The sequence below is a fragment of the Pleurodeles waltl genome, chromosome 11 (assembly GCF_031143425.1).
Source record: "Pleurodeles waltl isolate 20211129_DDA chromosome 11, aPleWal1.hap1.20221129, whole genome shotgun sequence".
Taxonomy (NCBI): domain Eukaryota; kingdom Metazoa; phylum Chordata; class Amphibia; order Caudata; family Salamandridae; genus Pleurodeles; species Pleurodeles waltl.
In genome coordinates this window covers 407761329-407787183 of record NC_090450.1, presented here as the reverse complement: position 1 = coordinate 407787183, position 25855 = coordinate 407761329, and the positions used below count along the sequence as shown (strand labels likewise).

At 46.2% G+C, this 25855-nt stretch overlaps 1 protein-coding gene across 3 annotated transcripts in view; it reads right to left on the bottom strand.

Moving 5' to 3' along the window:
* The window catches only part of UGGT1 (UDP-glucose glycoprotein glucosyltransferase 1), a 1185714-nt gene that overhangs the window by 903515 nt on the left and 256344 nt on the right, over nucleotides 1–25855 (bottom strand). For all 3 annotated transcript variants that reach the window (XM_069213734.1, XM_069213736.1, XM_069213735.1), the window contains exons 10-11: nucleotides 16156–16255; nucleotides 15704–15764 (exon numbers count right to left, since the gene is read on the bottom strand). In XM_069213734.1, the coding sequence (XP_069069835.1) occupies nucleotides 15704–15764; nucleotides 16156–16255 (161 nt within the window). The remainder of the gene's footprint in view (nucleotides 1–15703; nucleotides 15765–16155; nucleotides 16256–25855) is intronic.

Genomic DNA, 25855 nt, shown 5'->3' with positions numbered 1-25855 from the left:
ATGTGTAGACATGCATTGAGTACTATTGCTATGCACAATGCCATAATTCCCAAAAGTTTCATGATAAACCTTACTGTGTAAGTGTGACTGTACTGTTGTAGAGATATGAGATTGTGGGAAGCTTGAATTCTCATTGGGTTTGGGTACACTAATGCTGATTGAGGGTTCAGAATTGCTCCCAGATACGGATGTATTTGCGCAGGCTGCAGGTGAGATTTCTGGTAATTTATTTTGAACCCTAGGCTGTGTAGGGTATCCACTGTGTAGTGTGCGTGCTGTTGACAGGTTTTAATGGTGCTGGCTCTTAGGAGCCAGTCGTCCAGATAGGGAAAGACATCTATCTTTTGTATTTTGAGGTATGCTGCAACCACTGCGAGACATTTGGTGAATACCCTTGGTGCTGTTACTCCAAAAGGTAGTATTTTCAACTGGTAATGCTTGCCTGCCATCACAAATCTTTAAAACTTGCAATGTGCTGGCTGGATGTATGGGAATGTGGAAGTAAGCATCTTTTAGATCTAATGCTGTCATGTAGTAGTGTTTTTGTAGCAGGGGAATTACATCCTGAAGAGTGACCATGTGGAAATGCTCTGACAGGATGTACTGATTGAGGGGTCTGAAATTCAGGATTGGTCTGACAGTACCATTCATTTTTGGTATAATGAAGTACAGAGGATATTCTCCTGCCCTTTGTCAGGATATACAGGAAGTGCAGAATTATTAGGCAAGTTGTATTTTTGAGGATTAATTTTATTATTGAACAACAACCATGTTCTCAATGAACCCAAAAAACTCATTAATATCAAAGCTGAATATTTTTGGAAGTAGTTTTTAATTTGTTTTTAGTTTTAGCTATGTTAGGGGGATATCTGTGTGTGCAGGTGACTATCACTGTGCATAATTATTAGGCAACTTAACAAAAAAATATATATACCCATTTCAATTATTTATTATTACCAGTGAAACCAATATAACATCTCAACATTCACAAATACACATTTCTGACATTCAAAAACAAAACAAAAACAAATCAGTGACCAATATAGCCACCTTTATTTGCAAGGACACTCAAAAGCCTGCCATCCATGGATTCTGTCAGTGTTTTGATCTGTTCACCATCAACATTGCGTGCAGCAGCAACCACAGCCTCCCAGACACTGTTCAGAGAGGTGTACTGTTTTCCCTCCTTGTAAATCTCACATTTGATGATGGACCACAGGTTCTCAATGGGGTTCAGATCAGGTGAACAAGGAGGCCATGTCATTAGATTTCCTTCTTTTATACCCTTTCTTGCCAGCCACGCTGTGGAGTACTTGGACGCGTGTGATGGAGCATTGTCCTGCATGAAAATCATGTTTTTCTTGAAGAATGCAGACTTCTTCCTGTACCACTGCTTGAAGAAGGTGTCTTCCAGGAACTGGCAGTAGGACTGGGAGTTGAGCTTGACTCCATCCTCAACCCGAAAAGGCCCCACAAGCTCATCTTTGATGATACCAGCCCAAACCAGTACTCCACCTCCACCTTGCTGGCGTCTGAGTCGGACTGGAGCTCTCTGCCCTTTACCAATCCAGCCACGGGCCCATCCATCTGGCCCATCAAGACTCACTCTCATTTCATCAGTCCATAAAACCTTAGAAAAATCAGTCTTGAGATATTTCTTGGCCCAGTCTTGACGTTTCAGCTTGTGTGTCTTGTTCAGTGGTGGTCGTCTTTCAGCCTTTCTTACCTTGGCCATGTCTCTGAGTATTGCACACCTTGTGCTTTTGGGCACTCCAGTGATGTTGCAGCTCTGAAATATGGCCAAACTGGTGGCAAGTGGCATCGTGGCAGCTGCACGCTTGACTTTTCTCAGTTCATGGGCAGTTATTTTGCGCCTTGGTTTTTCCACACGCTTCTTGCGACCCTGTTGACTATTTTGAATGAACTCTTGATTGTTCGATGATCACGCTTCAGAAGCTTTGCAATTTTAAGAGTGCTGCATCCCTCTGCAAGATATCTCACTATTTTTGACTTTTCTGAGCCTGTCAAGTCCTTCTTTTGACCCATTTTGCCAAAGGAAAGGAAGTTGCCTAATAATTATGCACACCTGATATAGGGTGTTGATGTCATTAGACCACACCCCTTCTCATTACAGAGATGCACATCACCTAATATGCTTAATTGGTAGTAGGCTTTCGAGCCTATACAGCTTGGAGTAAGACAACATGCATAAAGAGGATGATGTGGTCAAAATACTCATTTGCCTAATAATTCTGCACTCCCTGTAGGTTCCATCTCTATTGCACCCTTGAGTAGAAGTGATTGTACCTCTTGTTTTGATAAATTTAGGTGTTCCAGAGAAAGCTTGTGCGAGCGAGGGGGAATGTTTGTTGGAGTACAGATGAGTTCTAGGCAATAACCATTCTGGATAATTGACAGCACCCATTGATCTGTTTTAATGTTGTGCCACTGTTGGGAGAAATATTCCAGTCTTCATCCTACAGGAGATGTATACTGTGTGGGAATGTGCAGAAAGTCACTGTTTAGTTGAGGTGGAGGAACCTCTTGTAGTCGTGGATTTACCGCTACCTCTAAAGTTGTTTCCCCTGTAAGAGCCTCTGAAAGAACATCTGATGTAAATTGTTGTCCTTGCTGTTGTTGGGATGTGGACGGCTCTGAGCTTGATGGTTTAAAACCACCTTTAAACTGGGGCCTACGAAAAGTTCCCTGAGTAGGGGTAGTGTAAAGGGTACCCATAGCCTTAGCTGTATCAGAGTCGTTCTTTAGTTTATCTACGGTGGGATCTACTTCTGGGCCAAATAAGTGTTGCTTATGAAAAGGCACATTGAGTACTGCCAATTGTATTTCAGGTTTGAAACCTGAAGTTCTTAACCATGCGGGCCTTCTAATAATCACACTGGTGTTGATACCCCTTGCTGCTGTGTTAGCTGCATCTAAGGCAGATCTAATTTGGTTGTTAGAGATAGCCTGTCCCTCCGTAACTATCTGCTGTGCCCTTTTCTGGTGTTCTGCTGGAATGTACTGTAAGAACTCCTCCATCGCATTCCAATGAGCTCTATTGTATCTTGCTAATAGAGCTTAAGAATTTGCAATTCTCCAGTGATTATCAGCTTGAATTGCTACTCGCTTCCTGCTGCATCAAACTTACGACTCTCCTTGTCTGGGGAGGTGCATCCCCTGTGGATTGGCTATTTGCCCTTTTCCTCATTGCACTGACAACTATAGAGTCTCAGCAATCTAATGAAGGGGCGGTCATTTCAAGACCCTGTACCTCAGACCATAATCACAAGACGCATCGATAATAGGTTGGGGAGCTCATCTCAACAATCATACCATTCAAGGCGAATGGGATGCCGAACAGAAACAGCTTCACATAAATCATCTAGAATTATTAGCTGTATTTCTTGCCCTAAAAGCATTTCAACCTCTTCTCAAACAGAAGATTGTTCTAATAAAAAGACAACATGACAACCATGTATTTTACCTCAACAAACAAGGCGGGACACATTCATATGAACTGTCCCTACTAGCCCAAACCATATGGAAATGGGCAATTCACAATCACATTCATCTATTAGCACAATACATTCAAGGGATAATCAATCAGCTGGCAGATCTCCAAAGCAGGAATCACCAACAAACTCACGAATGGGAGATTCACTCCCAAGTACTTCAAAAGTACTTCCAAAAGTGGGGGACTCCAGAAATAGACCTATCTGCAACAAGCAAAAACGCAAAATGCCAAATCTTCGCATCCAGACACCCACATCCCCTATCCAAGGGCAATGCTCTATGGATCAATTGGTCAGGGATATTTGCTTATGCTTTTCCCCCCTCTCCCACTCCTTCCCTTTCTGGTCAGCAAACTACATCAAACATCACTCACAATAATACTGATAGCCCCAACATGGGCAAGTCAGCACTGGTACACAACACTCCTAGATCTGTCTGTATTACCTCATTCCAAACAAACCACATTTGTTAACACAGAACAAAGGTCAAATAAGGCACCCAAACCCCAATGCTCTCAATCTGGCGATGTGGCTCCTGAAGCCATAGAATTTGGTTACCTAAAGCTTCCATCAGAATGTATGGAAGTAATTAAACAAGCACGTAAACCTACTACTGGACAATGTTACGCAAACAAGTGGAAAAGATTTGTCTACTACTGTCAATCTAAAAACACTGATCCACGTATAGCATCTATACAAGATATTGTATGCTATTTACTTCATTTGCAGAAATCAAATGTAGCTTTCTAATTAATCAAAATCCACCTTACTGCTATATCTGCATACTTACAAACTATTAAAAACATTTCTCTATTCAGAGTTCCTGTTATTAAAGCCTTCATGGAAGGATTAAAACGCATTATTCCACCCAGAACACCACCTGTCCCTTCCTGGAATTTAAATATCGTACTTACCATACTCATGGGCCCACCTTTTGAACCCATGCATTCTTGTCAAATTCAATTTTTAACATGGTAAGTTGCCTTCCTTGTAGCTATTACTTCTTTACGAAGAGTTAGTGAAATACAGGCGTTCACTCTTGAGGAACCTTTCTTCCAAGTACACAAAGTTGTACTTAGGACAAATCCAAAATTTCTACCATAAGTAGTAACTCCTTTACAAATCAACCAAACAGTGGAATTGCCAATCTTCTTTCCACAGCCAGACTCTGTGGCAGAAAGAGCTCTTCACACTCTAGATCTCAAAAGAGCTCCTATGTAGTACATAGACAGGACTAAAGATGTTAGGATAACAAAAACAACTTTTCGTTGCCTTTTAACAACCACATAAAGGTAATCCTAGATCTAAACAAGGCTTAGCAAGATGAATCGTTAGATGCATCCAAACATGCTACATCAAAGCAAAGAGACAACGTTTAATCACTCCTAGAGCACATTCTACAAGAAAGAAAGGTGCATCAAAGGCATTTTTAGGAAACATACCAATGACTGATATATGTAAAGCAGCCACATGGTCAACTCCTCATACATTTACAAAACACTATTGTGTCATTTTTTCTCACAAAAACAGGCTACTGTAGGCCAGGATGTCTTAAGAACACTATTTCAAACAACTTCAACTCCTACAGGCTAGCCACTGCTATTTGGGAGGACTAACTGCTTTGTAGTCTATGCATAGCATGTGTATCTGCAGCTACACATGCCATCGAACGTAAAATGTCACTTACCCAGTGTACATCTGTTTGTGGCATTTAGTGTTGCAAATTCACATGCACCCTCCCTCCTCCCCGGAAGCCTGTAGTCCATCAAGTTTAACATTTGTACATAAGTATAAACATTTACATATGCATGGACATCTCTTTATATTCTTATAATCTATCACTCCTTCCTTGACCCTTTGCGGGAAAACAATCTAACAATGGAGTCGATGCCCATGCGCACTGTAACCTAGAGGAGGAGTCACTCGAACCAGTGACTCTGAAAAGACTTCTTCGAAAAAAAAAAACTTGTAACACTCCGAGCCCAACACATAGATGTCGGCAAAGCTATGCCTAGGATTTGAATCTGCAGCACTACATCCCACAAACAGATGTACACTGGGTGTAGGAAGTTGGCTCTGTATATACTATTTCAAAGTAAGAAATAGTGTGCACAGAGTCCAAGGGTGCAATGTGCAAAGCAGGCGTCGGGTTTTAGATAACATTCAATGGAAGGACCCAGGGGTCACTCTAGCGGTGCAGGCACGGGGGGTGGGCTTCTCGGGACAGCCACCACCTGGGCTAGGCAGAGGGTCGCCTGGGGGTCACTCCTGCACTGAGGTTCGGTTCCTTCAGGTCCTGGGGGCTGCGGGTGCAGTGCTTGTTCCAGGCATCGGGTCCCTTGTTACAGGCAGTCAGGTCAGGGGGAGCCTCTGGATTCTCTCTGCAGGCATAGCTGTGGGGGCTCATGGGGGTCGTCTCGGGCTACTCACGGGGTCGCAGTCGAGTCCTCCCTGTGGTGTTTGTTCTCTGGATCTCGAGCCGGGGGCGTCGGGTGCAGAGTGGGAAGCCTCACTCTTCCGGCGGGAAACGTGAAGTCTTTAAAAGTTGCTTCTTTGTTGCAAAGAAGTTGCAGTTGTTGAGCAGAGCCGCTGCTCACAGGATTTTCTTGGTCCTTTAGACCAGGGCAGTCCTCTGAGGCTTCAGAGGTCGCTAGTCCCTGTCGGATGTGTCGCTGGTTGCAGGTTTTCGAGTCAGGAGATAGGCCGGTAGGGCTGGGGCCAAAGCAGTTGTTGTCTTCTGTCTTCTCTGCAGGCTTGTAGGTCAGCAGTCCTTGATTCTTCAGGTTGCAGGAATCTGATTTCCTGGGCTCTGGGTCGCCCCTAAATACTAAATTTAGGGGTGTGTTTAGGTCTGGGCGGGCAGTAGCCAATGGCTACTGTCCTGCAGGGTGGCTACACCCTCGTTGCGCCTCCTCCCTGTGGGGAGGGGGGGCACATCCCTAATCCTATTTATTGGGGAAATCCTCCAAACTCAAGATGGAGGATTTCTAAAGGCAGGGGTCACCTCAGCTCAGGACATCTTAGGGGCTGTCCTGACTGGTGGGTGACTTGCCGCCAAAAGTGGTGGCAGTGGCCGGAGGGGCGGGCACCTCCACTAGCTGGGATGCCCTGGAGCGCTGTAACAAAAGGGGTGAGCCTTTGAGGCTCACCGCCAGGTGTTACAGTTCTTGCAGGGGGAGGTGTGAAGCACCTCCACCCGTACAGGCTTTGTTCCTGGTCACAGAGTGACAAAGGCACTTTCCCCATGTCGCCAGCAACATGTCTGGTGTGTGGCAAGCTGGCAGAAACTGGTCAGCCTACCCTAGAAGTCGGGTTGGTATTCAGGGGGCATCTGTAAGATGCCCTCTGGGTGTATGTTACTGGCATCAGTGTGCATTTATTGTGCTGAGAAGTTTGATACCAAACTTCCCAGATTTCAGTGTAGCCATAATGGAACTGGGGAGTTTGTGTTTGACAAACTCCCAGACCATATACTCTAATGGCTACCCTGCACTTAAAATGTCTAAGGTTTTGCTTAGACACTATAGGGGCATAGTGCTCATGCACATATGCCCTCACCTGTGGTATAGTGCACCCTGCCTTAGGGCTGCAAGGCCTGCTAGAGGGGCGACTTACCTATGCCACAGGCAGTGTGAGGTTGACATGGCACTCGGTGGGGAGTGCCATGTCGACTTAGTCATTTTCTCCCCACCAGCACACACAAGCTGTAAGGCAGTGTGCATGTGCTGAGTGAGGGGTCTCCAGGGTGGCATAAGACATGCTGCAGCCCTTAGAGACCTTCCCTGGCACCAGGGCCCTTGGTACCAGGAGTACCAGTTACAAGGGACTTATCTGAGTGCCAGAGCTGTGCCAATTGTGGAAGCAAAGGTACAGTTTAGGGAAAGAACACTGGTGCTGGGCCCTGGTTAGCAGGGTCCCAGCACACTTTCAATCAAAACTTAGCATCAGCTAAGGCAAAAAGCTATAGGGTAACCATGCCAAGGAGGTATTTCCTTACACAAACTCTTTCACTTCAGGAGCCATATCGCAAGACTGAGTGTTTTGGGGTCTGATTGTCGGATTTGACCTTGCCTTTGAGTGAGAAGGTCCGGCCTGTTGGGGAGTTTCTCGTAAGGAACTAAAGACAGATCCAACACTCTTGTGAATCAAGGTTGACGTGCCCATGTGGGAGCTACAAGGATCATGGTGAGTGATGTTTGTCTCACTTTGCGAACTAGAGAAGGAATGAGGGGGAGAGGTGGAAAAGTATAAGCAAATATCCCTCACCAAAGCATCCATAGAGCATTGCCCTTGACCTGAGGGTGTGGGTATCTGGATGTGAAGTTTTGGCATTTTGAATTTTCTGCTGTGTCGAATAGGTCTATTTGTGGTGTTCCCCACCTTTAAAAGTATTGGTGAAGTACTTGAGTGTGAAGTTCCCATTTGTGGACTTGTTGCTGCATCCTGCTGAGGAGGTCTGCAAACTGGTTGTCCTTTCCTGGAAGATATTCTGCCAGGCCAGTAAGTGAACATGGTGGTAAATGAAAATGTCACTTACCCAGTGTACATCTGTTCGTGGCATTAGTCGCTGCAGATTCACATGTTTCGCACAGTCCGCTGCCTGGTGTTGGGCTCGGAGTATTACAAGTTGTTTTTCTTCGAAGAAGTCTTTTTTGGTCACGGGACCGAAGGACTCCTCCCTCTTCGGCTCCATTGCGCATGGGCGTCGACTCCATCTTAGATTGTTTTCCCCGCAGAGGGTGAGGATGGAGTTGTTTGCTATAAATAGTGCCCATGCAATGGAGTGAATACGTATGTACATAAAAAGTTTATAATAATTATTTACAAATGTACAAATGTTTAAGATTTAAGATGTACTTCTAAACGGCTACAGGCTTCCCGGGGAGGCGGGAGGGCACATGTGAATCTGCAGCGACTAATGCCACGAACAGATGTACACTGGGTAAGTGACATTTTCAGTTCGATGGCATATGTTGCTGCAGATACACATGTTTCGCATAGACTATAAAGCAGTTACCTCCCCTAAAAGCGGTGGTTTAGCCTGTAGGAGTTGAAGTAGTTTGGAATAATGTTCTTAGTACAGCTTGGCCCACTGTAGCTTGTTGTGCATTTAGTACGTCTAAACAGTAGTGTTTAGTAAATGTATGAGGCGTAGACCAGGTTGCAGCCTTACATATTTCGCTCATAGGAATGTTTCCTAGAAAGGCCATTGTAGCACCTTTCTTTCTGGTTGAGTGTGCCTTTGGTGTAATAGGCAATTCTCTTTTGGCTTTAAGATAGCATGTTTGAATACATCTGACTATCCATCTAGCAATGCCTTGTTTAGAGATTGGATTTCCTATGTGTGGTTTTTGAAAAGCTATGAACAGTTGTTTTGTTTTCCTGATTAGCTTTGTTCTGTCAATGTAGTACATTAGTGCTCTTTTGATGTCTAATGTATGTAGTGCCCTTTCAGCCACGGAATCTGGTTGTGGGAAGAACACTGGCAATTCTACTGTTTGATTTAAATGGAATGGTGAGATTACTTTTGGCAGAAATTTTGGATTTGTTCTTAGAACTATTTTATTTTTGTGTATTTGAATAAATGGTTCTTGTATGGTAAATGCCTGTATTTCACTTACTCTTCTGAGGGATGTGATTGCAATGAGAAATGCGACTTTCCAGGTTAGATATTGCATTTCACAGGAATGCATGGGTTCGAAAGGTGGACCCATGAGTCTTGTTAAGACGATGTTAAGGTTCCATGAAGGAACTGGTGGTGTTCTTGGTGGTATAATTCTTTTTAGCCCTTCCATGAATGCTTTAATAACTGGTATTCTAAATAGAGACGATGAATGAGTAGTTTGTAGGTAAGCAGATATTGCTGCGAGGTGTATTTTTATAGATGAAAAAGCGAGATTCGCTTTTTGCGAATGTAGTAAGTATCCCACTATGTCCTTTGTAGAGGCATGCAATGGTTGGATTTGATTGGTATGGCAGTAGCAAACAAATCTTTTCCACTTAGATGCATAGCAGTGTCTAGTGGAAGCTTTTCTAGCTTGTTTTATGACCTCCATACATTCTTGTGTGAGGTCTAAGTGTCCGAATTCTAGGATTTCAGGAGCCAAATTGCCAGATTCAATGATGCTGGGTTTGGATGCCTGATCTGTTGTTTGTGTTGTGTTAACAGATCTGGTCTGTTGGGTAGTTTGACATGCGGTACTAGTGAAAGGTCTAGTAGAGTTGTATACCAAGGTTGTCTTGCCCATGTGGGTGCTATCAGTATGAGTTTGAGTTGGTTTTGACTCAACTTGTTTACTAGATATGGAAGGAGAGGGAGAGGGGGAAAAGCGTATGCAAATATCCCTGACCAACTCATCCATAGAGCATTGCCTTGTGATTCGCGGTGTGGGTACCTGGATGCGAAGTTTTGGCATTTGGCGTTTTCTTTTGTTGCGAACAAATCTATCTGGGGTGTTCCCCAAATTTGAAAGTACTTGTTCAGAACTTGGGGGTGAATTTCCCAAATAATACATTGTTGTCATGTTGTCTGTTTTGACAAGAATGTATTTGTGTGTTATTATGGGTTGAAAGGCTTTTAACGCTAGAAATACTGCTAACAGTTCTAGGTAATTGATATGAAATTTTGTTTGGTGTACATCCCATTGTCCTTGAATGCTGTGGTGATTGAGGTGTGCTCCCCACCCTGTCATGGAAGCATCTGTTGTTATAACGTATTGAGGCACTGGGTCCTGAAATGTCCGCCCTTTGTTTAAATTGTTGCTGTTCCACCATAGAAGCGAGAGGTATGTTTGGCGGTCTACCAACACCAGATCTTGAAGTTGACCCTGTGCCTGTGACCATTGTGATGCTAGGCACTGTTGTAAGGGTCGCATGTGTAGTCTTGCGTTTGGGACAATGGCTATGCATGATGACATCATGCCTAGAAGTTTTAGCACAAATTTTGCTTGTATCTTTTGGTTTGGAAACATAGCACTTATTACCTTGTGGAATGCTTGCACTCTTTGTGGACTTGGAGTGGCAATTCCTTTTGATGTGTTGATGGTTGCCCCTAGATATTGTTGTGTCTGACACGGTTCGAGGTGTGACTTTGTATAGTTGATGGAGAAACCCAGTTTGTGAAGGGTTTGTATGACATATGTGGTGTCGTTTGTGCACTTTTTTACTGTGTTGGTCTTGATTAGCCAATCGTCTAGGTAAGGAAACACATGTATCTGTTGTCTCCTGATATGTGCTGCTACTACTGCTAGACATTTTGTGAATACTCTTGGTGCAGTTGTTATTCCGAATGGCAACACTTTGAATTAGTAATGTATTCCTTTGAATACGAACCTTAGGTACTTTCTGTGAGAAGGGTGTATCGGTATATGAAAGTACGCATCTTTTAGGTCTAATGTGGTCATGTAATCTTGCTGTTTGAGCAGTGGAATGATGTCTTGTAGTGTGACCATGTGAAAGTGGTCCGATATGATGTAGGTATTTAGTGTCCTGAGATCTAATATTGGTCTTAATGTTTTGTCTTTTTTTGGAATTAGAAAGTACAGGGAGTAAACTCCTGTGTTTTTTTGTTGTACTGGTACTAACTCTATTGCATCCTTTTGCAGTAGTGCTTGAACTTCTAGTCCTAAAAGTTCTAAATGTTGAGGTGACATTTTGCGTGTTTTTGGAGGGATGTTTGGTGGGAAGCTGTGGAATTCTATGCAATAGCCATGTTGGATTATTGCTAATACCCAATTGTCTGTTGTAATCTGCTGCCAAGATTGGTAGAATTGGCTTAGTCTTCCCCCCACTGGTGTTGAGTGAAGGGGTTGTGTGACTTGAAAGTCACTGTTTAGGTGGAGGTGTTTTTGGAGTCTGGAATCTTCCCCTACTCCTTGGGAATTGACCCCCCTCTATATCCCCTGAAACCTCCTCTTTGGAATGAACCCTGATATGGTGTGGTTCTGGTTTGTTGGCTGGTGGTGTCTGTGGGTTGGCCACGAAACCCCCCTCTAAATGGAGTTTTCCTAAAAGAGCCTCTGCTCTGCGGGGAGTAGAGTGCGCCCATGGCTTTGGCCGTGTCTGTGTCCTTTTTAAGTTTTTCAATGGCTGTGTCCACTTCAGGGCCAAAAAGTTGTTTCTCGTTGAAGGGCATATTAAGGACAGCCTGCTGGATTTCCGGTTTGAAGCCTGAAGTGCGGAGCCAAGCGTGTCTCCTTATGGTGACAGCAGTGTTGACTGTTCTCGCTGCAGTATCGGCTGCGTCCATTGAAGAGCGGATTTGATTGTTTGAGATCGTTTGTCCCTCTTCAACTATTTGCTGCGCCCTTTTTTGGTATTCCTGTGGAAGATGGTCTATGAGAAGTTGCATCTCATCCCAGTGTGCGCGGTCATATCGGGCCAGCAGCGCTTGAGAATTTGCGATGCGCCACTGGTTGGCTGCCTGTGATGCTACTCTTTTTCCTGCCGCATCAAATTTTCTGCTTTCTTTGTCCGGAGGTGGGGCGTCGCCAGATGTATGGGAATTTGCTCTTTTGCGAGCTGCCCCTACTACTACGGAGTCAGGTGGTAACTGCGAAGTAATAAACACTGGGTCTGTGGGTGGTGGTTTGTATTTCTTATCCACCCTTGGGGTGATGGCTCTTGATTTTACGGGCTCTTCAAAAATTTGTTTTGCGTGCCGTAACATCCCTGGTAGCATTGGGAGACATTGATATTGGCTATGTGTAGCCGAGAGGGTGTTAAATAAAAAATCATCCTCTATAGGATCGGAATGCAATTGGACATTGTGGAATTCTGCTGCCCTAGCCACCAGTTGCGAGTATGAGGTACTGTCCTCTGGCGGTGACGGCTTTGTGGGGTATGAATCGGGATCATTGTCCGGCACTGGGGTGTCATATAGGTCCTAAGCGTCTTGATCCTGATTATCTTGACTTATGGTAGTTTGCGCTGGTGAGTGCATTTGTGGCGGTGTTTGTGCCGGCGATGCCTGTTGTGGTGGAGAGGGCGGAGGCGTGACTTTTTTAACCACTTTGGCTTGTGGTTGTGCGTCATCCTTGAGAAGTCCGATCCTTCTTTTTCTCATTATTGGGGGAAGGGTTGATATCTTCCCTGTGTCTTGCTGGATGTACAGTCTCTTTTGTGTGTAGTCTGATTCTACACTTTGGAGCTCTTGTCCAAATCTGTGCATCTGGCCACTTATTCCTTGTTCCTCTGTGTAGGATGGAGGTGTGGAACTTTTCGGCGCCGAGAGAGAATCTTTTTTCGGCTTCGGCACCGACAGAATTTTTGTGGCTTTCGGCAGGGTGTCTCGGTGCCGATGTTTTTCGGTGCCGGCATCTTGTTTTTGCCTCTCGGAGCCGCTATCTAGGCTCCGAGGTTGCTCCATGGCGGTCCCTCGACCGGAGTCGGGTGTCTTCGCTATGGGCGTGCCCTTTTTCGGCGCCTTCGACGGCTCGCCGGTTTTATGGGTCGAGCCATGGCCTGTTGGCAGTGGCGTCCCCTGGGCTTTTGTCTTCTCGATGGTTTTAATTTTCGACGTCTTACTCACTGTTTGTTGCTGTTGTTCGACGTCGGAGTCTCCGGATTCTGATTCCGGAACCGAGAATGTTTCCTCTTCGTCGGCGAAACGTTGTTTTGTCGGCGTGGACGCCATTGGTAGATGCCTGGCTCTTCGGTCCCAGAGTGTTTTTCTGGACCGGAAGGCTCGACAGGCCTCACAGGTATCCTCCTTGTGCTCGGGGGACAAGCACAAGTTACAGACCAAGTGCTGATCTGTATAAGGATACTTACTGTGACATTTTGGGCAGAAACGAAATGTGCAATGGAGCCGAAGAGGGAGGAGTCCTTCGGTCCCGTGACCAAAAAAGACTTCTTCGAAGAAAAACAACTTGTAATACTCCGAGCCCAACACCAGGCAGCGGACTGTGCGAAACATGTGTATCTGCAGCAACATATGCCATCGAACTTACCCATTTCCAAATTGTCTGAGCTAGAAGGAACAATTAAGAAGAACGTGTGCCCCCTCCCCTGTAAACTCCCCTCCTCCCCCCAGTTTCGGTAGACAATACATGGCTGTCATGTTGTCTGTATAGGACTAGAGCCACTTTGTGGGAGAGCTGTGGTTGAAAGGTTTTGAGTGCTAAAAGGACTGTCTGTAACTCCATGTATATGATAAGAGAAGTTTGTTGAATGGGATCCCATATACTTTGCATAGTGAGGTTGTTCAGGTGAGCTCCAACCTGTCTGTGATGCATCGGTAGTCAGAGTGATTTGAGGCACAGGGTCTTGAAAGGGCTGCCCCTTGTAAAGGTCGGTGGGATTCCACCACTGCAGAGAGAGGTGAGTCGGGCAGCCCAACAAAACTAGATCTTGGAGATGACCCGGTGACTGAGACCACTGACGAGATAGACACTGCTTTAAGGGACGCATGTGTAGTCTGGCATGGGGAACTATGGCAATGTAGGACATAATTATCCTAGTAGTTGCATCACTGTTCTCACTGTGCAAGTGTGGTTTTCTTGTAGTTTGGAAAGAAGAGTTTTAAAACCTTGTATTTGAGTTGGGCTTGGACATGCCAGGCCAACTGAGCATTGACAACTGACCCCAGATAGGGCTGTATCTTTAAAGGCTGGAGGTGGGATTTGAGGAAGCCGAGTGTGAATCCCAGGTGTGGAGAAGGTCTACTGTGTGTTGAGTGTGACAATGAAATTGTTGGATGGTACTGGCTTTGATGAGCCAGTCATCCAAGTAGGGGAAGACATGGATGTGTTGTCTTCTGAAGAATGCCGCAACTATCACTAGACATTTTGTGAAGACTCTGGGAGTGGTCGTCACCCAGAATGATAACCCCTCAAAGTACAAGTTACTTACCTTCGGTAAGAAAATATCTGGAAGAGACATATTTTAGTTGCAGATTCCTTAACTTAGAATTTTCCCCCAGGCGTCAGACTGGATATGGAGATTTTTCTTCGAGGAATACCCTTGCGCGTCGGTAGGCGACTCGAAGCTGTGGGCTTCAAAGTGGATGGCTTCTTACTCGGAGCCAAAACACTTGGATCGACTCAATCCCGAGACTGTGTGGGATGCTGCCGAGCCAGAAGTCGATGCCGAAGACAGCTTAGTCTTGGCTAGTGTCGGTGCAGAGCCAGAACGCGGGGCATACAAATGCAACTTTTGGATCCGACCATTGCCTGAAGGCACTGGTGGACCGATGACCTGTTTGTGGGGCTTCTTTAAAGTCTTTATATGGGAGAGCGAGCTGATATACCCACAAGTTGCGCTGAGGTGAGAGGCTGACTTTCAATATCAGATTCAGCGTCCCACTCCGAATCTTCTATGGAGAAGGCCTCTTCCTGTTCGCTCTCCTCCAGTGCATGCTCTTCCCCGAAAATATCAGGAGTGTCATCCAGTGCCTTCGATGCCATCTCCAATCGACGCACTCTTTGGTCCAGAAGAGCCTTTTTGGATTGAAAAGCCCTCCAGGTGTCACAGTTCTCTTCTTTATGGTCCAGGGACAAGCACAAGTTACACAACAGGTATTGGTCGATATGTGGGAATTTCAAATGGCATTGAGGGCAAAACCGAAATGGAGTCCATTCGATCAGCCCTGCTTATCTCGTGGAGGAGTAGCCCGAGAAGGGCTTTGGTGTCCTGAAGGGCAGATACTGACCCCTGATGTAGAAATTCAGATTGAGTACATTAGATTGTGAAAACACGACCGAAACACAATACCGTTGTTTAAAGAACGACGGAAAAGAAGAGTTTGGAATAGATCAAGCCGAGGAATACAGGAGCAAGAGGAAGACACGTTCGAACCAGACGGTGGAGAGAAAACAATCTAACAAAGGACTCAATGCCCATGTGCAGTATCACCAAGAGGAGGAGTCACTCAATCTTGTGACTTGAAAATATTCTTCGAACAAAAACAACCTGCAACACTCCGAGCCCAACACTAGATGGCGGTCTTATGCAAAGCATGTGTCTACAGCCACACATGCCATTGAACATATGGATTTATTCTAGAACAAAACACTCAGGTACTTTATTAGCTATGTCTTATAGATTCACACTTGCAATCAAGCTGTATTTCAGACTTTAGAATCAAATGTTCTCTATGGCGATAGGATACCTCAGATTTCTCATTTTCTTCACATATACTGTCAGAACATACAGCAGCGCCTGTCATACTGGTGTCTGTACATGACAATTACCTTTTGGTTTTCTTCCACTTCCATTCGGAGGTCTTGGTTGACAACAGTCCTGCTCAATCCCCTAGGTGAAATAAAAAACACAGTTATTTACACAAGTCACACAAAGACTGGTTAACTACGCCGCAGCACCAAATCTGATAGAGAACATCTGAACAACCCACTTTAATGGACAAGAAGCCACTAAAATGTCAACAAAGATCACAGGTTTGATGCAATTATTTACTATAAAAACATATGTATTTGTTAAAGGCTGTTTTCATTGGATATCTTCAATTACTCTTTAGCCAGAAAGGGATTTGCAAGTGATGGCTAGTTGATCTACTGAAGGCAGGTGAAATATGGGTACCAATCATTCATGAAATTGAGAGCAGATGCTACTTTAATAGTCTGGTGTGGTGGTTGTTGCCTACAAAGTTTGATACCTGCTTTACTAATAAAACACACTCTCCTACCTGGCTTTGGTGGGAAAATTCTGGCTGAGGTCTTTCATAACCATTAGGGCTTCAGAATTTGGAGCAGACAGGATACGGGCAGCAGTCTGGTAACTGAGATCTGAAACAAGAATCCAACACATTATATAACATTTTACATGAAAGTCTCTCACTACTGATTATTAACACAAATGTTCCAGTTCACAGTGAAACCAGCAGTGGATTTTCAACCAATATTCATATTAATTTAGTAGGTGATCCAAATACAGTTATCAGAAAATCCACAACACACAGATTAGATATTTCACTAATCAATGGAGAGAGCCGCTTCGTTCCAATGACCTTCCTGTGAAGTTTTTCCAAGGATTGGGAAGTAAGGATTGCATCCACACCCTTCAGAGGCTGCAGTCAGCAGAGGAGTCATGTCTTGCCCCAGATCAGTATTTGATCACTGTAATACTTATTCATAATGTACGTAAACCCCGGAGGAACAGCTTTATATAGGACCATCTCCCTCCTAATTGTGGAAACAAAAATTCTGGCCAAAGTTCAGGCAAATCAACTCTATACCAATATGAGATTATGCCATGTAGCTCCACAGTTCACAATGAGAGTCATGTGACAATCCTATCATTAAATACCAAAAAAGCATTACTCCATCAAACAAGTTACTCACCTTCAGTAACACTCTTTTTGGTTGATACTCAAAGGCAGATTCCTCACCTTTAAAAGATCCCCAAGCACTAGAGAAGATCTGGAGGATTTAAGAAGCACTGCTCCAGCACACTGGTGGGTGGTGTTGTGTGGCTCGACGTTGACTTTGCTTCAACTCAAAAGTAACAAACAAAGCCATATATAAGCGCTACCTCTGTATGCCGGCATCAGTTTTTGTTTTTTGATTCTGCCACACCCTCTGACCCAGAGCCCAACAATATTCAAAGGAAACTGTGCAGATTTCCACATCAGGACTTTTTTAGATTGGAAAGGAGACCAATCCGCAGAATGGGTAGGTGGGAGGGAGGTAAGGGATCTGCAGAGGAATATCTATACGACAAAATTATTTTCTGCACTGCCTCGTCTTTCTTCGCTCCAGAGAACACCACAAAAACAGACTGCCACCCCAATGGTCTTTGGTGTGACCAATGCTAAAGCTAAGGCTCCCTTAAGTTTCAGTTAGGGGGTGGACTGCCTAACATTGAAAGAAGTCATGACTTTTGGCAAAAAGGCACTCTGCACCTCAACAACAGTTTATCTGGGCAAACAAAGTGGTGGAAGGCAGCCAAACAGAGCCTGCAGCTCATTCATGCAGCAAGTTGAAGTTATCATGACAAGGAAAAAATAATTAGAGTCAGGAGACCTAGTGTGCATCCATGCATGGGCTCGAAGGTAATGCACATGAGGAAAGTGAGGACAACAAAGATTCCACTGTGGCATCACAAAAGGTTTGTGGTAAAGGGAGTTGGGGTGGGGGGAAGGGGGAGAACATGTGTCAGATATTTTTTAAACCTCATCGCAACAGGTGATTTAAACATGGACAGCTAATCGGGCAAATTAACAAAAAACGAAATGGCTGACAAACACCCCTTAATGTGTCAAAAACAAGACTTTGCTAGGCAAAAGATAAAACAAAGAACAAAATATCCAAGAGTTTGCCCATTATTGGTTGTATATTAGGGGTGCCTCACCAGGCGACAAATTTGTCATAAAGTACAGCGTAGATAGACGTTGTAGAGGGATACCTGGCAGCAAGGATGACAGCCACAACTCTGGGAGGAAGAATGAATGCAGTCAACTGCAGGCACTCCATTTCTATTCGTGGAGGTGTTAAGTGCATAGGTTCAGGACCCTGCCCTGCTGCTAAAGCGAGTGATCTTCCCAAAGTGGGGGCCTTATCGGAGGACTGATGCTCATGCAGAGAGGTCCAGGCACCACACACTCCTGGCCCAATCCAGGGCCACCAGGACGATTTGGGCTTGGTGATTCCTGAGCTTCTTTGCAACTCAGGGCAGAGGATGCAGTGGTAGAAGAGCATACAGGAGTTCTGTGCTCCATACATGCTAGAATATATCTCAGAGAGCCTTCTTGAAACTCCACCATGCAAAAGATGTAACACTGCGCTTTTACCAGTGCAAAAACCTAACCAGGGAGCTCCCCTTTGCTGGAAAATGCCCTGCTCCACTTTGGACATAACCTCCATTCATGATCCGCCACGTGTCAACGGCTGAGGTTATCTGTCCTGCCATTCAAAGATCCCACCAGGTGGTTCATGACAAGGGAAATGTCTTGATGCTTCAGTCAGCTTCAGAGACAAAGTCTCTTGGCAAAGGAATCAGGATCCCACACCACCCTGTCTGCTGCAGTATAAAATGGGGGTGGTACTGTCCATGAGGACCAAAATCAACCTCCATTTGTTGATAGGAAGGCTTTCAGCACTGAGCAAATGGCCTGGAACTCCAACAGGCTGATGTAGAGTCGAGTCTCTGGCAGAGACCAGAGTCCTCTGATCTCCACCTCTTCCAGATGATCTTCCCATCCCAGCGGCAATGCATCAGTCATCACTGTCAGCTCTGGGTAGAATGAGGTGAGGGTCCACCACCCATCTAACTAGAGTTAAGTAGCCACCACTGCAGATTTTCTACAGTCTCCTTAACAACCTTGATGACATCTGACTAGTTTCCTTTGTGCAGGGCCCACTGACACCCAAGGGCTCACTGACACTCAAGGCCCCACTGTAGAGCTTGCATATGCCACCTGGCAGGTGGACAAACAGGAGGCATGAGGTCAGCAAGTCAAGAAGCTTCTGGGCTGCTCTCACAGATCCAGGACCATGGCTGAAACATAAGGATCACAGCCCAAATATCCTGGATCCACTGCGATGGAGACAAGGCTCTGAAGTGACCATGTCCAAAACAGCTCTCATAAACGGAAGCCTCTGCAAAGGAGTTGGGAGTGACCTAGGGCTTGTTGGTTGAGAACTCCAACAATGTCAGCTGTATGTCCTCATCTGGATGTGGTTTACAACTGACTGTGGTGATCCTGCCTTCAGGTAGGGAGCAACTGAAATTCCCAAACTTCGAATGTGTGCGACTGCCGCTATCACTTTCTTTAAGACCTGATGAGCACTGGTGAGGCTAAAGTGGAGCATGGCAAATTGAAAACGCAAGTTGTCTACCCTGAAGCACAAGCAGCATCTGTGGGACTGCAGGAAGGGAACGTAAAAGGAGGCATCCTGTAGATCCAAAGTCACCATCTGTAAGGAAATTCCTCCTTGGCATGGTTACCCCATGACCTCTTGCTGATGCCAGTTATGACTGAAAGTGTGCTGGGACCCTGCTAACCAGGCCCCAGCACTAGTGTTCTTTCCCTAACCTGTACCTTTGTTCCCACAATTGGCACAGCCCTGGCACCCAGATAAGTCCCTTGTAAATGGTACCCCTAGTACCAAGGGCCCTGATGCCAGGGGAGGTCTCTAAGGGCTGCAGCATGTATTATGCCACCCTGGGGACCCCTCACTCAGCACATGCACACTGCCTCACAGCTTGTGTGTGCTGGTGGGGAGCAAATGACTAAGTCGACATGGCACTCCCCTCAGAGTGCCATGCCAACCTCACACTGCCTGTGGCATAGGTAAGTCACCCCTCTAGCAAGCCTTACAGCACTAAGGCAGGGTGCACTATACCACAGGTGAGGGCATATGTGCATAAACACTATGACCCTACAGTGTCTAAGAAAAACCTTAGACATTGTAAGTGCAGGGTAGCCATAATGAGTTGATGGTCTGGGAGTTTGTCAAACACGAACTCCACAGTTCCATAATGTCTACACTGAAATCTGGGAAGTTTGGTATCAAACTTCTCAGCACAATAAATGCACACTGATGCCAGTGTAGGATTTATTGTAAAATGCACCCAGGGGGCATCTTAGAGATGTCCCCTGAATACCAGTCAGACTCCTAGTGCTAGGCTGACCAGTTTCTGCCAGCCTGCCACAACCAGATGAGTTGCTGGCCACGTGGGGAGAGTGCCTTTGTCACTGTGTGGACAGGAACAAAGCCTGTACTGGGTGGAGGTGCTTCCCACTTCCCCCTACAGGAACTAACACCTGGCGGTGAGCCTCAAAGGCTCATGCCTTTTGTTACAGCACCCCAGAGCATTGCAGCTAGTGGAGATGCCCGCCCCTCCGGCCACTGCCCCCCAGCGGCAAGGCTGGAGGAGATAATGAGGAAAACAAGAAGGAGTCACCCACCAGTCAGGACTGCCCCTAAGGTGTCCTGAGCTGAAGTGACCCCTGCCTTTAGAAATCCTCCATCTTGAGATTGGTGGATTCCCCCAATAGGATTAGGCATGTGCCCCCCTCCCCACAGGGAGGAGGCACAAAGAGGGTGTAGCCATCCTCCAGGACAGTAGCCATTGGCTACTGCCCTCCTGACCTAAACACGCCCCTAAATCTAGTATTTAGGGGCAACCCAGAACCTAGGAAATCAGATTCTGCAACCTGAAACAAGAAGGACTGCTGACCTGAAAACCCTGCAGAGACGACAAAGATGGCAACTGACTTGGTCCCAACCCTACCGGCCTGTCTCCAGACTGAAGCCCCAGAGGACTGCCCTGAAATCCAAAGGACCAATAAACTCCAGAGAACAGTAGCACTGTTCACCTACAGCAACATTTGTGCAACTTTCTAACAACTTTCAAAGAACTCTCTTCCCGCTGGAAGCGTGAGACTTCACACACTGCACTTGACGGCCCGGCTCGAGCTCCAGAGAACCAACACTACAGGGAGGACTCCCAGACGACTGCGTCCTCGTGGGTAACCCGAGACGACCACCCCTGGACCGCCACAGCGACACATGCAGAGAGAATCCAGAGGCTCCCCCTGACTGCGACTGCCTGTAACAAGGAACCCGACGCCTGGACCAAGCACTGCACCGCAGCCCCCAGGACCTGAAGGAACTGAACTTCAGTGCAGAATTGACCATCAGGCGACCCTCTGCCCAGCCCAGTCGGTGGCTGGCCCGAGAAACCCCAATGTGCCCTGCCTGCACCGCTAGAGTGACCCCCGGGTCCCTCCATTGATTTCTATTACCAACCCGATGCCTGCTTTGCACACTGCACCCATCCGCCCCTGTGTCTCTGAGGGTATGTTTTGTGTGCCTACTTGTGTCCCCCCCCAGTGCACTACAAAACCACCCTTGTCTGCACTCCGAAGACACAGGTACTTACCTGTTGGCAGACTGGAACCCGAGCACCCCTGCTCTTCATAGGCGCTGTTGGAAATGGCCCTTTTTGTAGTGTTATCCCCAAACTTTTTGCCTTCTTCCTCCTATTTTTTGTGGTCTGTTTTTGCTGGTTTATTGTCTCTGCGCACTTTACCACTGCTAATCAGTGCTAAAGTGCAAGTGCTCCCTTTAGAAATTGTACTGTTGATTGGTTTATCCATGATTGGCATATTTGGTTTATTAGTAAAGTGCACTAGAGGTGCCCAGGGCCTGTAAATCAAATGCTACTAGCGGGCCTGCGGCACTGGTTGTGCCACCCACATTAGTAGCCCTGTAAACATGACTCAGACCTGCCATTGCAGTGTCTGTGTCTGCAGTTTTAAACTGCCAATTCGACTTGGCAAGTGTACCCACTTGCCAGGCCTCTACCTTCCCTTTTACTACATGTAAGGCACCCCTAAGTGAGGCCCTAGGTAGCCGTATGGGCAGGGTGCAGTGTATGTTTAAGGTAGGACATATAAAACACACTAGTATATATCCTAACAGTGAAATACTGACAAATTTGGTTTTCACTGTGCAAGGCCTATCTCTCTCATAGGTTAACATGGGGGCTGTCTTTAAATATCCTTAAAGCGCAGATTCCCTTTGAGAGTAGATAAAATTGTGGAGTTTAGGGTCTCTGAACTCACAATTTAAAAATACATCTTTTAGTGAAGTTGTTTTTTAAATTGTCTTTTTGGAAATACCACTTATAGAAAGTAGGCATTCTCTTGCTTATACCATTCTGTGACTCTGCCTGTTTGTGGATTGTCTGTCTGGGTCAGTTTGACAGTTGGGCTGTTCACACCTCTCCTCTAGACAGTGACACAAAAGGGGGCGGGGGTGTAGCCTGCATATCCTGATGAGCCATCTGAGCTAGAGGAGGGAGGAGTGGTCATTCACACCCGAAAGGACTATGCCTGCCCTCACACAATGCAGTCTCCGACCCCCTGGTGTGCGTCTAGGGCCTGGCCTGAACAAGGAAGGATCTTGCAAACACTTCAGACTTTGCTTTGAAGTTTGCCAACTTCAAACGCAGAACTGGGTATAAGAAGAAGACCCAAAACCCCAGACTTTTAGAATCCTTCTGGAATCAAGAGGAACGTCTGCCCAGGAGAAGAGCTGAAGGAGGGGTACGGTCTCTTTGCTATGTTGCTTTGCTGAACTGGCCTGCAGTTGCTGCTTCTGCCTGAAAAGAGTGCAAAAGGTGAACTTTGCTGTGTGTCCTGCTTGAGAAAATTCTCCAAGGGCTTGGAGTAGAGCCTGCCTCCTGTGGGAAGTCTCAGGGACACCAAAGACTTCAGTTTCCTCGACCTGCAGCACTGGGAACTGTGTGTTTTGTGCTGTTGACAAGGAGAACCCACCCCGACGACGCCAACGCCGCCGCTGGCCTATACCGTGAACTGCCGACGCCACAAAGTCGCACTGCCCCGCTTCGCGACTCTGGTCTCGCCGAGCCAGTACGCGCACCGCAACCTGTGGGCCCCGCACTCCAGCATCACCTGCTCACACCGCCGCCTGGGCATCCCTGACGACGCCGCTCCTGCTGGCACCGGCGCCGCTGCCAGCGCCGTGGTCTGTGGACACCGCTCGTGAGGTACACAAAGCACCGTCCCGCGCCGTGCCGCAGCCCCGGTCCCTCGACGTCAGCACTATCGACTCCTGTGTCGTCACCAGGTGTCCTGCCTGCACTGTGGCCTGTGAACACCGCTCGTGAGGGTCACAAAGCACCGTCCCGTCCCGTCCCGCACCGCTGGCTTGGGCCTACCGACGACAGAGCTTCAGCACCGACGCAGACGCTGCCTGCACCGTGACCTGTGGACACCGCCCATCGCACCGCCCCGCTTCACATCGCAGCCCTGGTTTCACCAACGCCGCTGGACGCCGTCACCGAGCCGCTACCTGCACCGTGACCTGTGGGCACCGCACGTCGCATTGTCCCACCTCGCACCGCAGCCCCGATGCCATCCATGTCGGCGCACCTGACTTCATCAGCCTGGGGTTTGATCTGCAACGCATGTGACCTCAAGGGCCCGACGACTCCTGCACCGACTCCGGACCCGACACCGCGACGTCAGTGACGCCGCCCTCCGGAGCTCACCACGAGGATTACGCCGCCCTGCAAATCCCAGGTACTGTTTGCGGGTCTTCCCGACACCGTAGCTGGCCCGCAACGCCGCGGCTGGCCTGGACTGTTGGTTTTGTTGATCACGACGCTGTGATAGCCCCAGGTGGAGCTATCGACTTCAAGGAACTGTAGTTTTGAGTAAATCTTGCATAATTCATATTTTTCTTACTGTATGTCGGATTCTTATTGTATTTGGTCTTGTTTTATATAGATAAATATTAGCTATTTTTCTAAAACTGGTGTGGTGTCCTTTTGTAGTGTTTTCACTTGGTACTGTGTGTTATGTGCAAATGCTTTACACATTGCTTCTGAGATAAACCTGACTGCTCGTGCCAAGCTACCAAGGGGGTGAGCAGGGGTTATTTGAGAGGGTATCTCCCTTATGCTAACTAGAGTGAGGGTCCCTACTTGGAAAGGGTGCAAACCGACTGCCAACTAGAGACCCCATTTCTATCAGGCACCTGTGAGTTTTGGGCTCCTCTTTGACCTCTGCAACTGACCGGCCCTGTGCTACTGGTGTGGTAACTTTGGGGTTCCCTTGAACCCCTAACAGTGGACTGCCTAGGCCCAGGAACTTGAAAGTGCCTTACTTACCTGAAAAACTAATTATTACTTATCTCCCCCAGGAACTGTTGATTTTTGCACTGTGTCCACTTTTAAAATAGCTTCTTGCCATTTTAACAAAAACTGTGTATGTTACTGCTCTAATTCAAAGTTCCTAACTTGCCTGTGTGGAGTACCTTGCATTGTATGTACGTACCTCAAATTTGAATCTTGTGGTCCAAAAATAAATTAAGAAATATATTTTTCTATATTTAAACCTATTGGCCTGGAGTTAAGTCTTTGAGTGTATGTTCCTCATTTATGGTCTGTGTGTGTACAGCAAATGCCTAATACTACCCTCTGATAAGCCTACTGCTCGACCACACTACCACAAAATAGAGCATTAGAATGATCTAATTTTGCCACTATCTTACCTCTAAGGGGAAGCCTTGGACTCTGTGCACACTTTCTCTCACTTTGAGATAGTATATACAGTGACAACTTCATACAGGTGGCAAGACATCACTTCAGACATGCAAGTCCTCAAACTTGTCAGGTGCGGCTATGCCCCTACCAATCGTTTTTACTCTGCTGCACTTGCCACTCCAATCAACGCAGCTTTCTGAGGAAAAGTGTCCATTTTGCAGCCTGAAGTGCAGGCTCATGTATCCACTACTTTTGACAGCCTAGTCTTATCCATTTATGGGATCCAGTCAGGGCAGCAAATTATGAAGCTGTTCCAAATATGCAGTAAAGCACTATAGCAGGATACTGGAGGAACAGCCTCAACTCTTCATAAGGAACACACTGCTTAGTTAGTGAAAGTGACATATCTTTGCTACACAATATGGATTTTTTCTAAAATAAGATGAAATCATTTTTCCTCAGTAAAATGATCAATTGGCATTCAGGATGTGGTATTTTGAAGAGCATAATCTAGTACTGAACGCCATCTCTCTGAAAAGGGCAGTGCATATAGGAAAGGGGTGTCCAATTTGAAAGAAGGAACAGCACTGATTTGTTCCAAATAATGTACAGTTGTGAAGATCTATGTTAGATTTCTTTCATTTCTAGGGGAGTTTGAATTGAAAACTCTCTGTGAGATGAATGCTGCGGGGTTATTTGTTAACTCTGATTTGATCAACTCTGAAACTAAAGTAGATATCTAGCAGAGTTATTTTGGTCATCACAGGATTGCAATAGCCTTACAGGAATTGCATAAACTCACACTAAAAACCCATTATGTCATTTTGCTTTCCCTGACACTAAAGCCCTACCTCGTCTCTCTAACAGACATTCAACATTGGTTCTATTTACCTTGAGTTAGAATTAATACTGTGCAACCTTTAGTCTCTTTTCCAGGCTTGTGGTACCTGATCCAAGGACCTTTGCTGTTGCCCATGTGACAGTCAATCAGTTCAGAGCACCTTGCACTTTAGATCTTTTTTGCAAGCTCTAATCAGTCACCATGAAACGTAATACCAGTTCTGTGCAGTTCTAAAGTGAACCAGTGCTGTTTGGCAAAAAACAGGTACTTCACACAGGTAAGTACAGAACTATGATTTAAAACAGTAGTACACACAGTTTTGGTTAAAATGGCAAATAGCTATTTTAAAAGTGAACACAGTTCAAAAATCAACAGTTCCTGGGGGAGGTAAGTAAACATTAGTTTCTCAGGTAAGTAAAGCACTCACACAGTCAGTCTCCAGGGCATAGGCAGCCCACCGTTGGGGGGTCAAGGCAACCCCAAAGCCACGGAGGGATTTGGTGATGCAGGCAGGGCACAGGGGGAC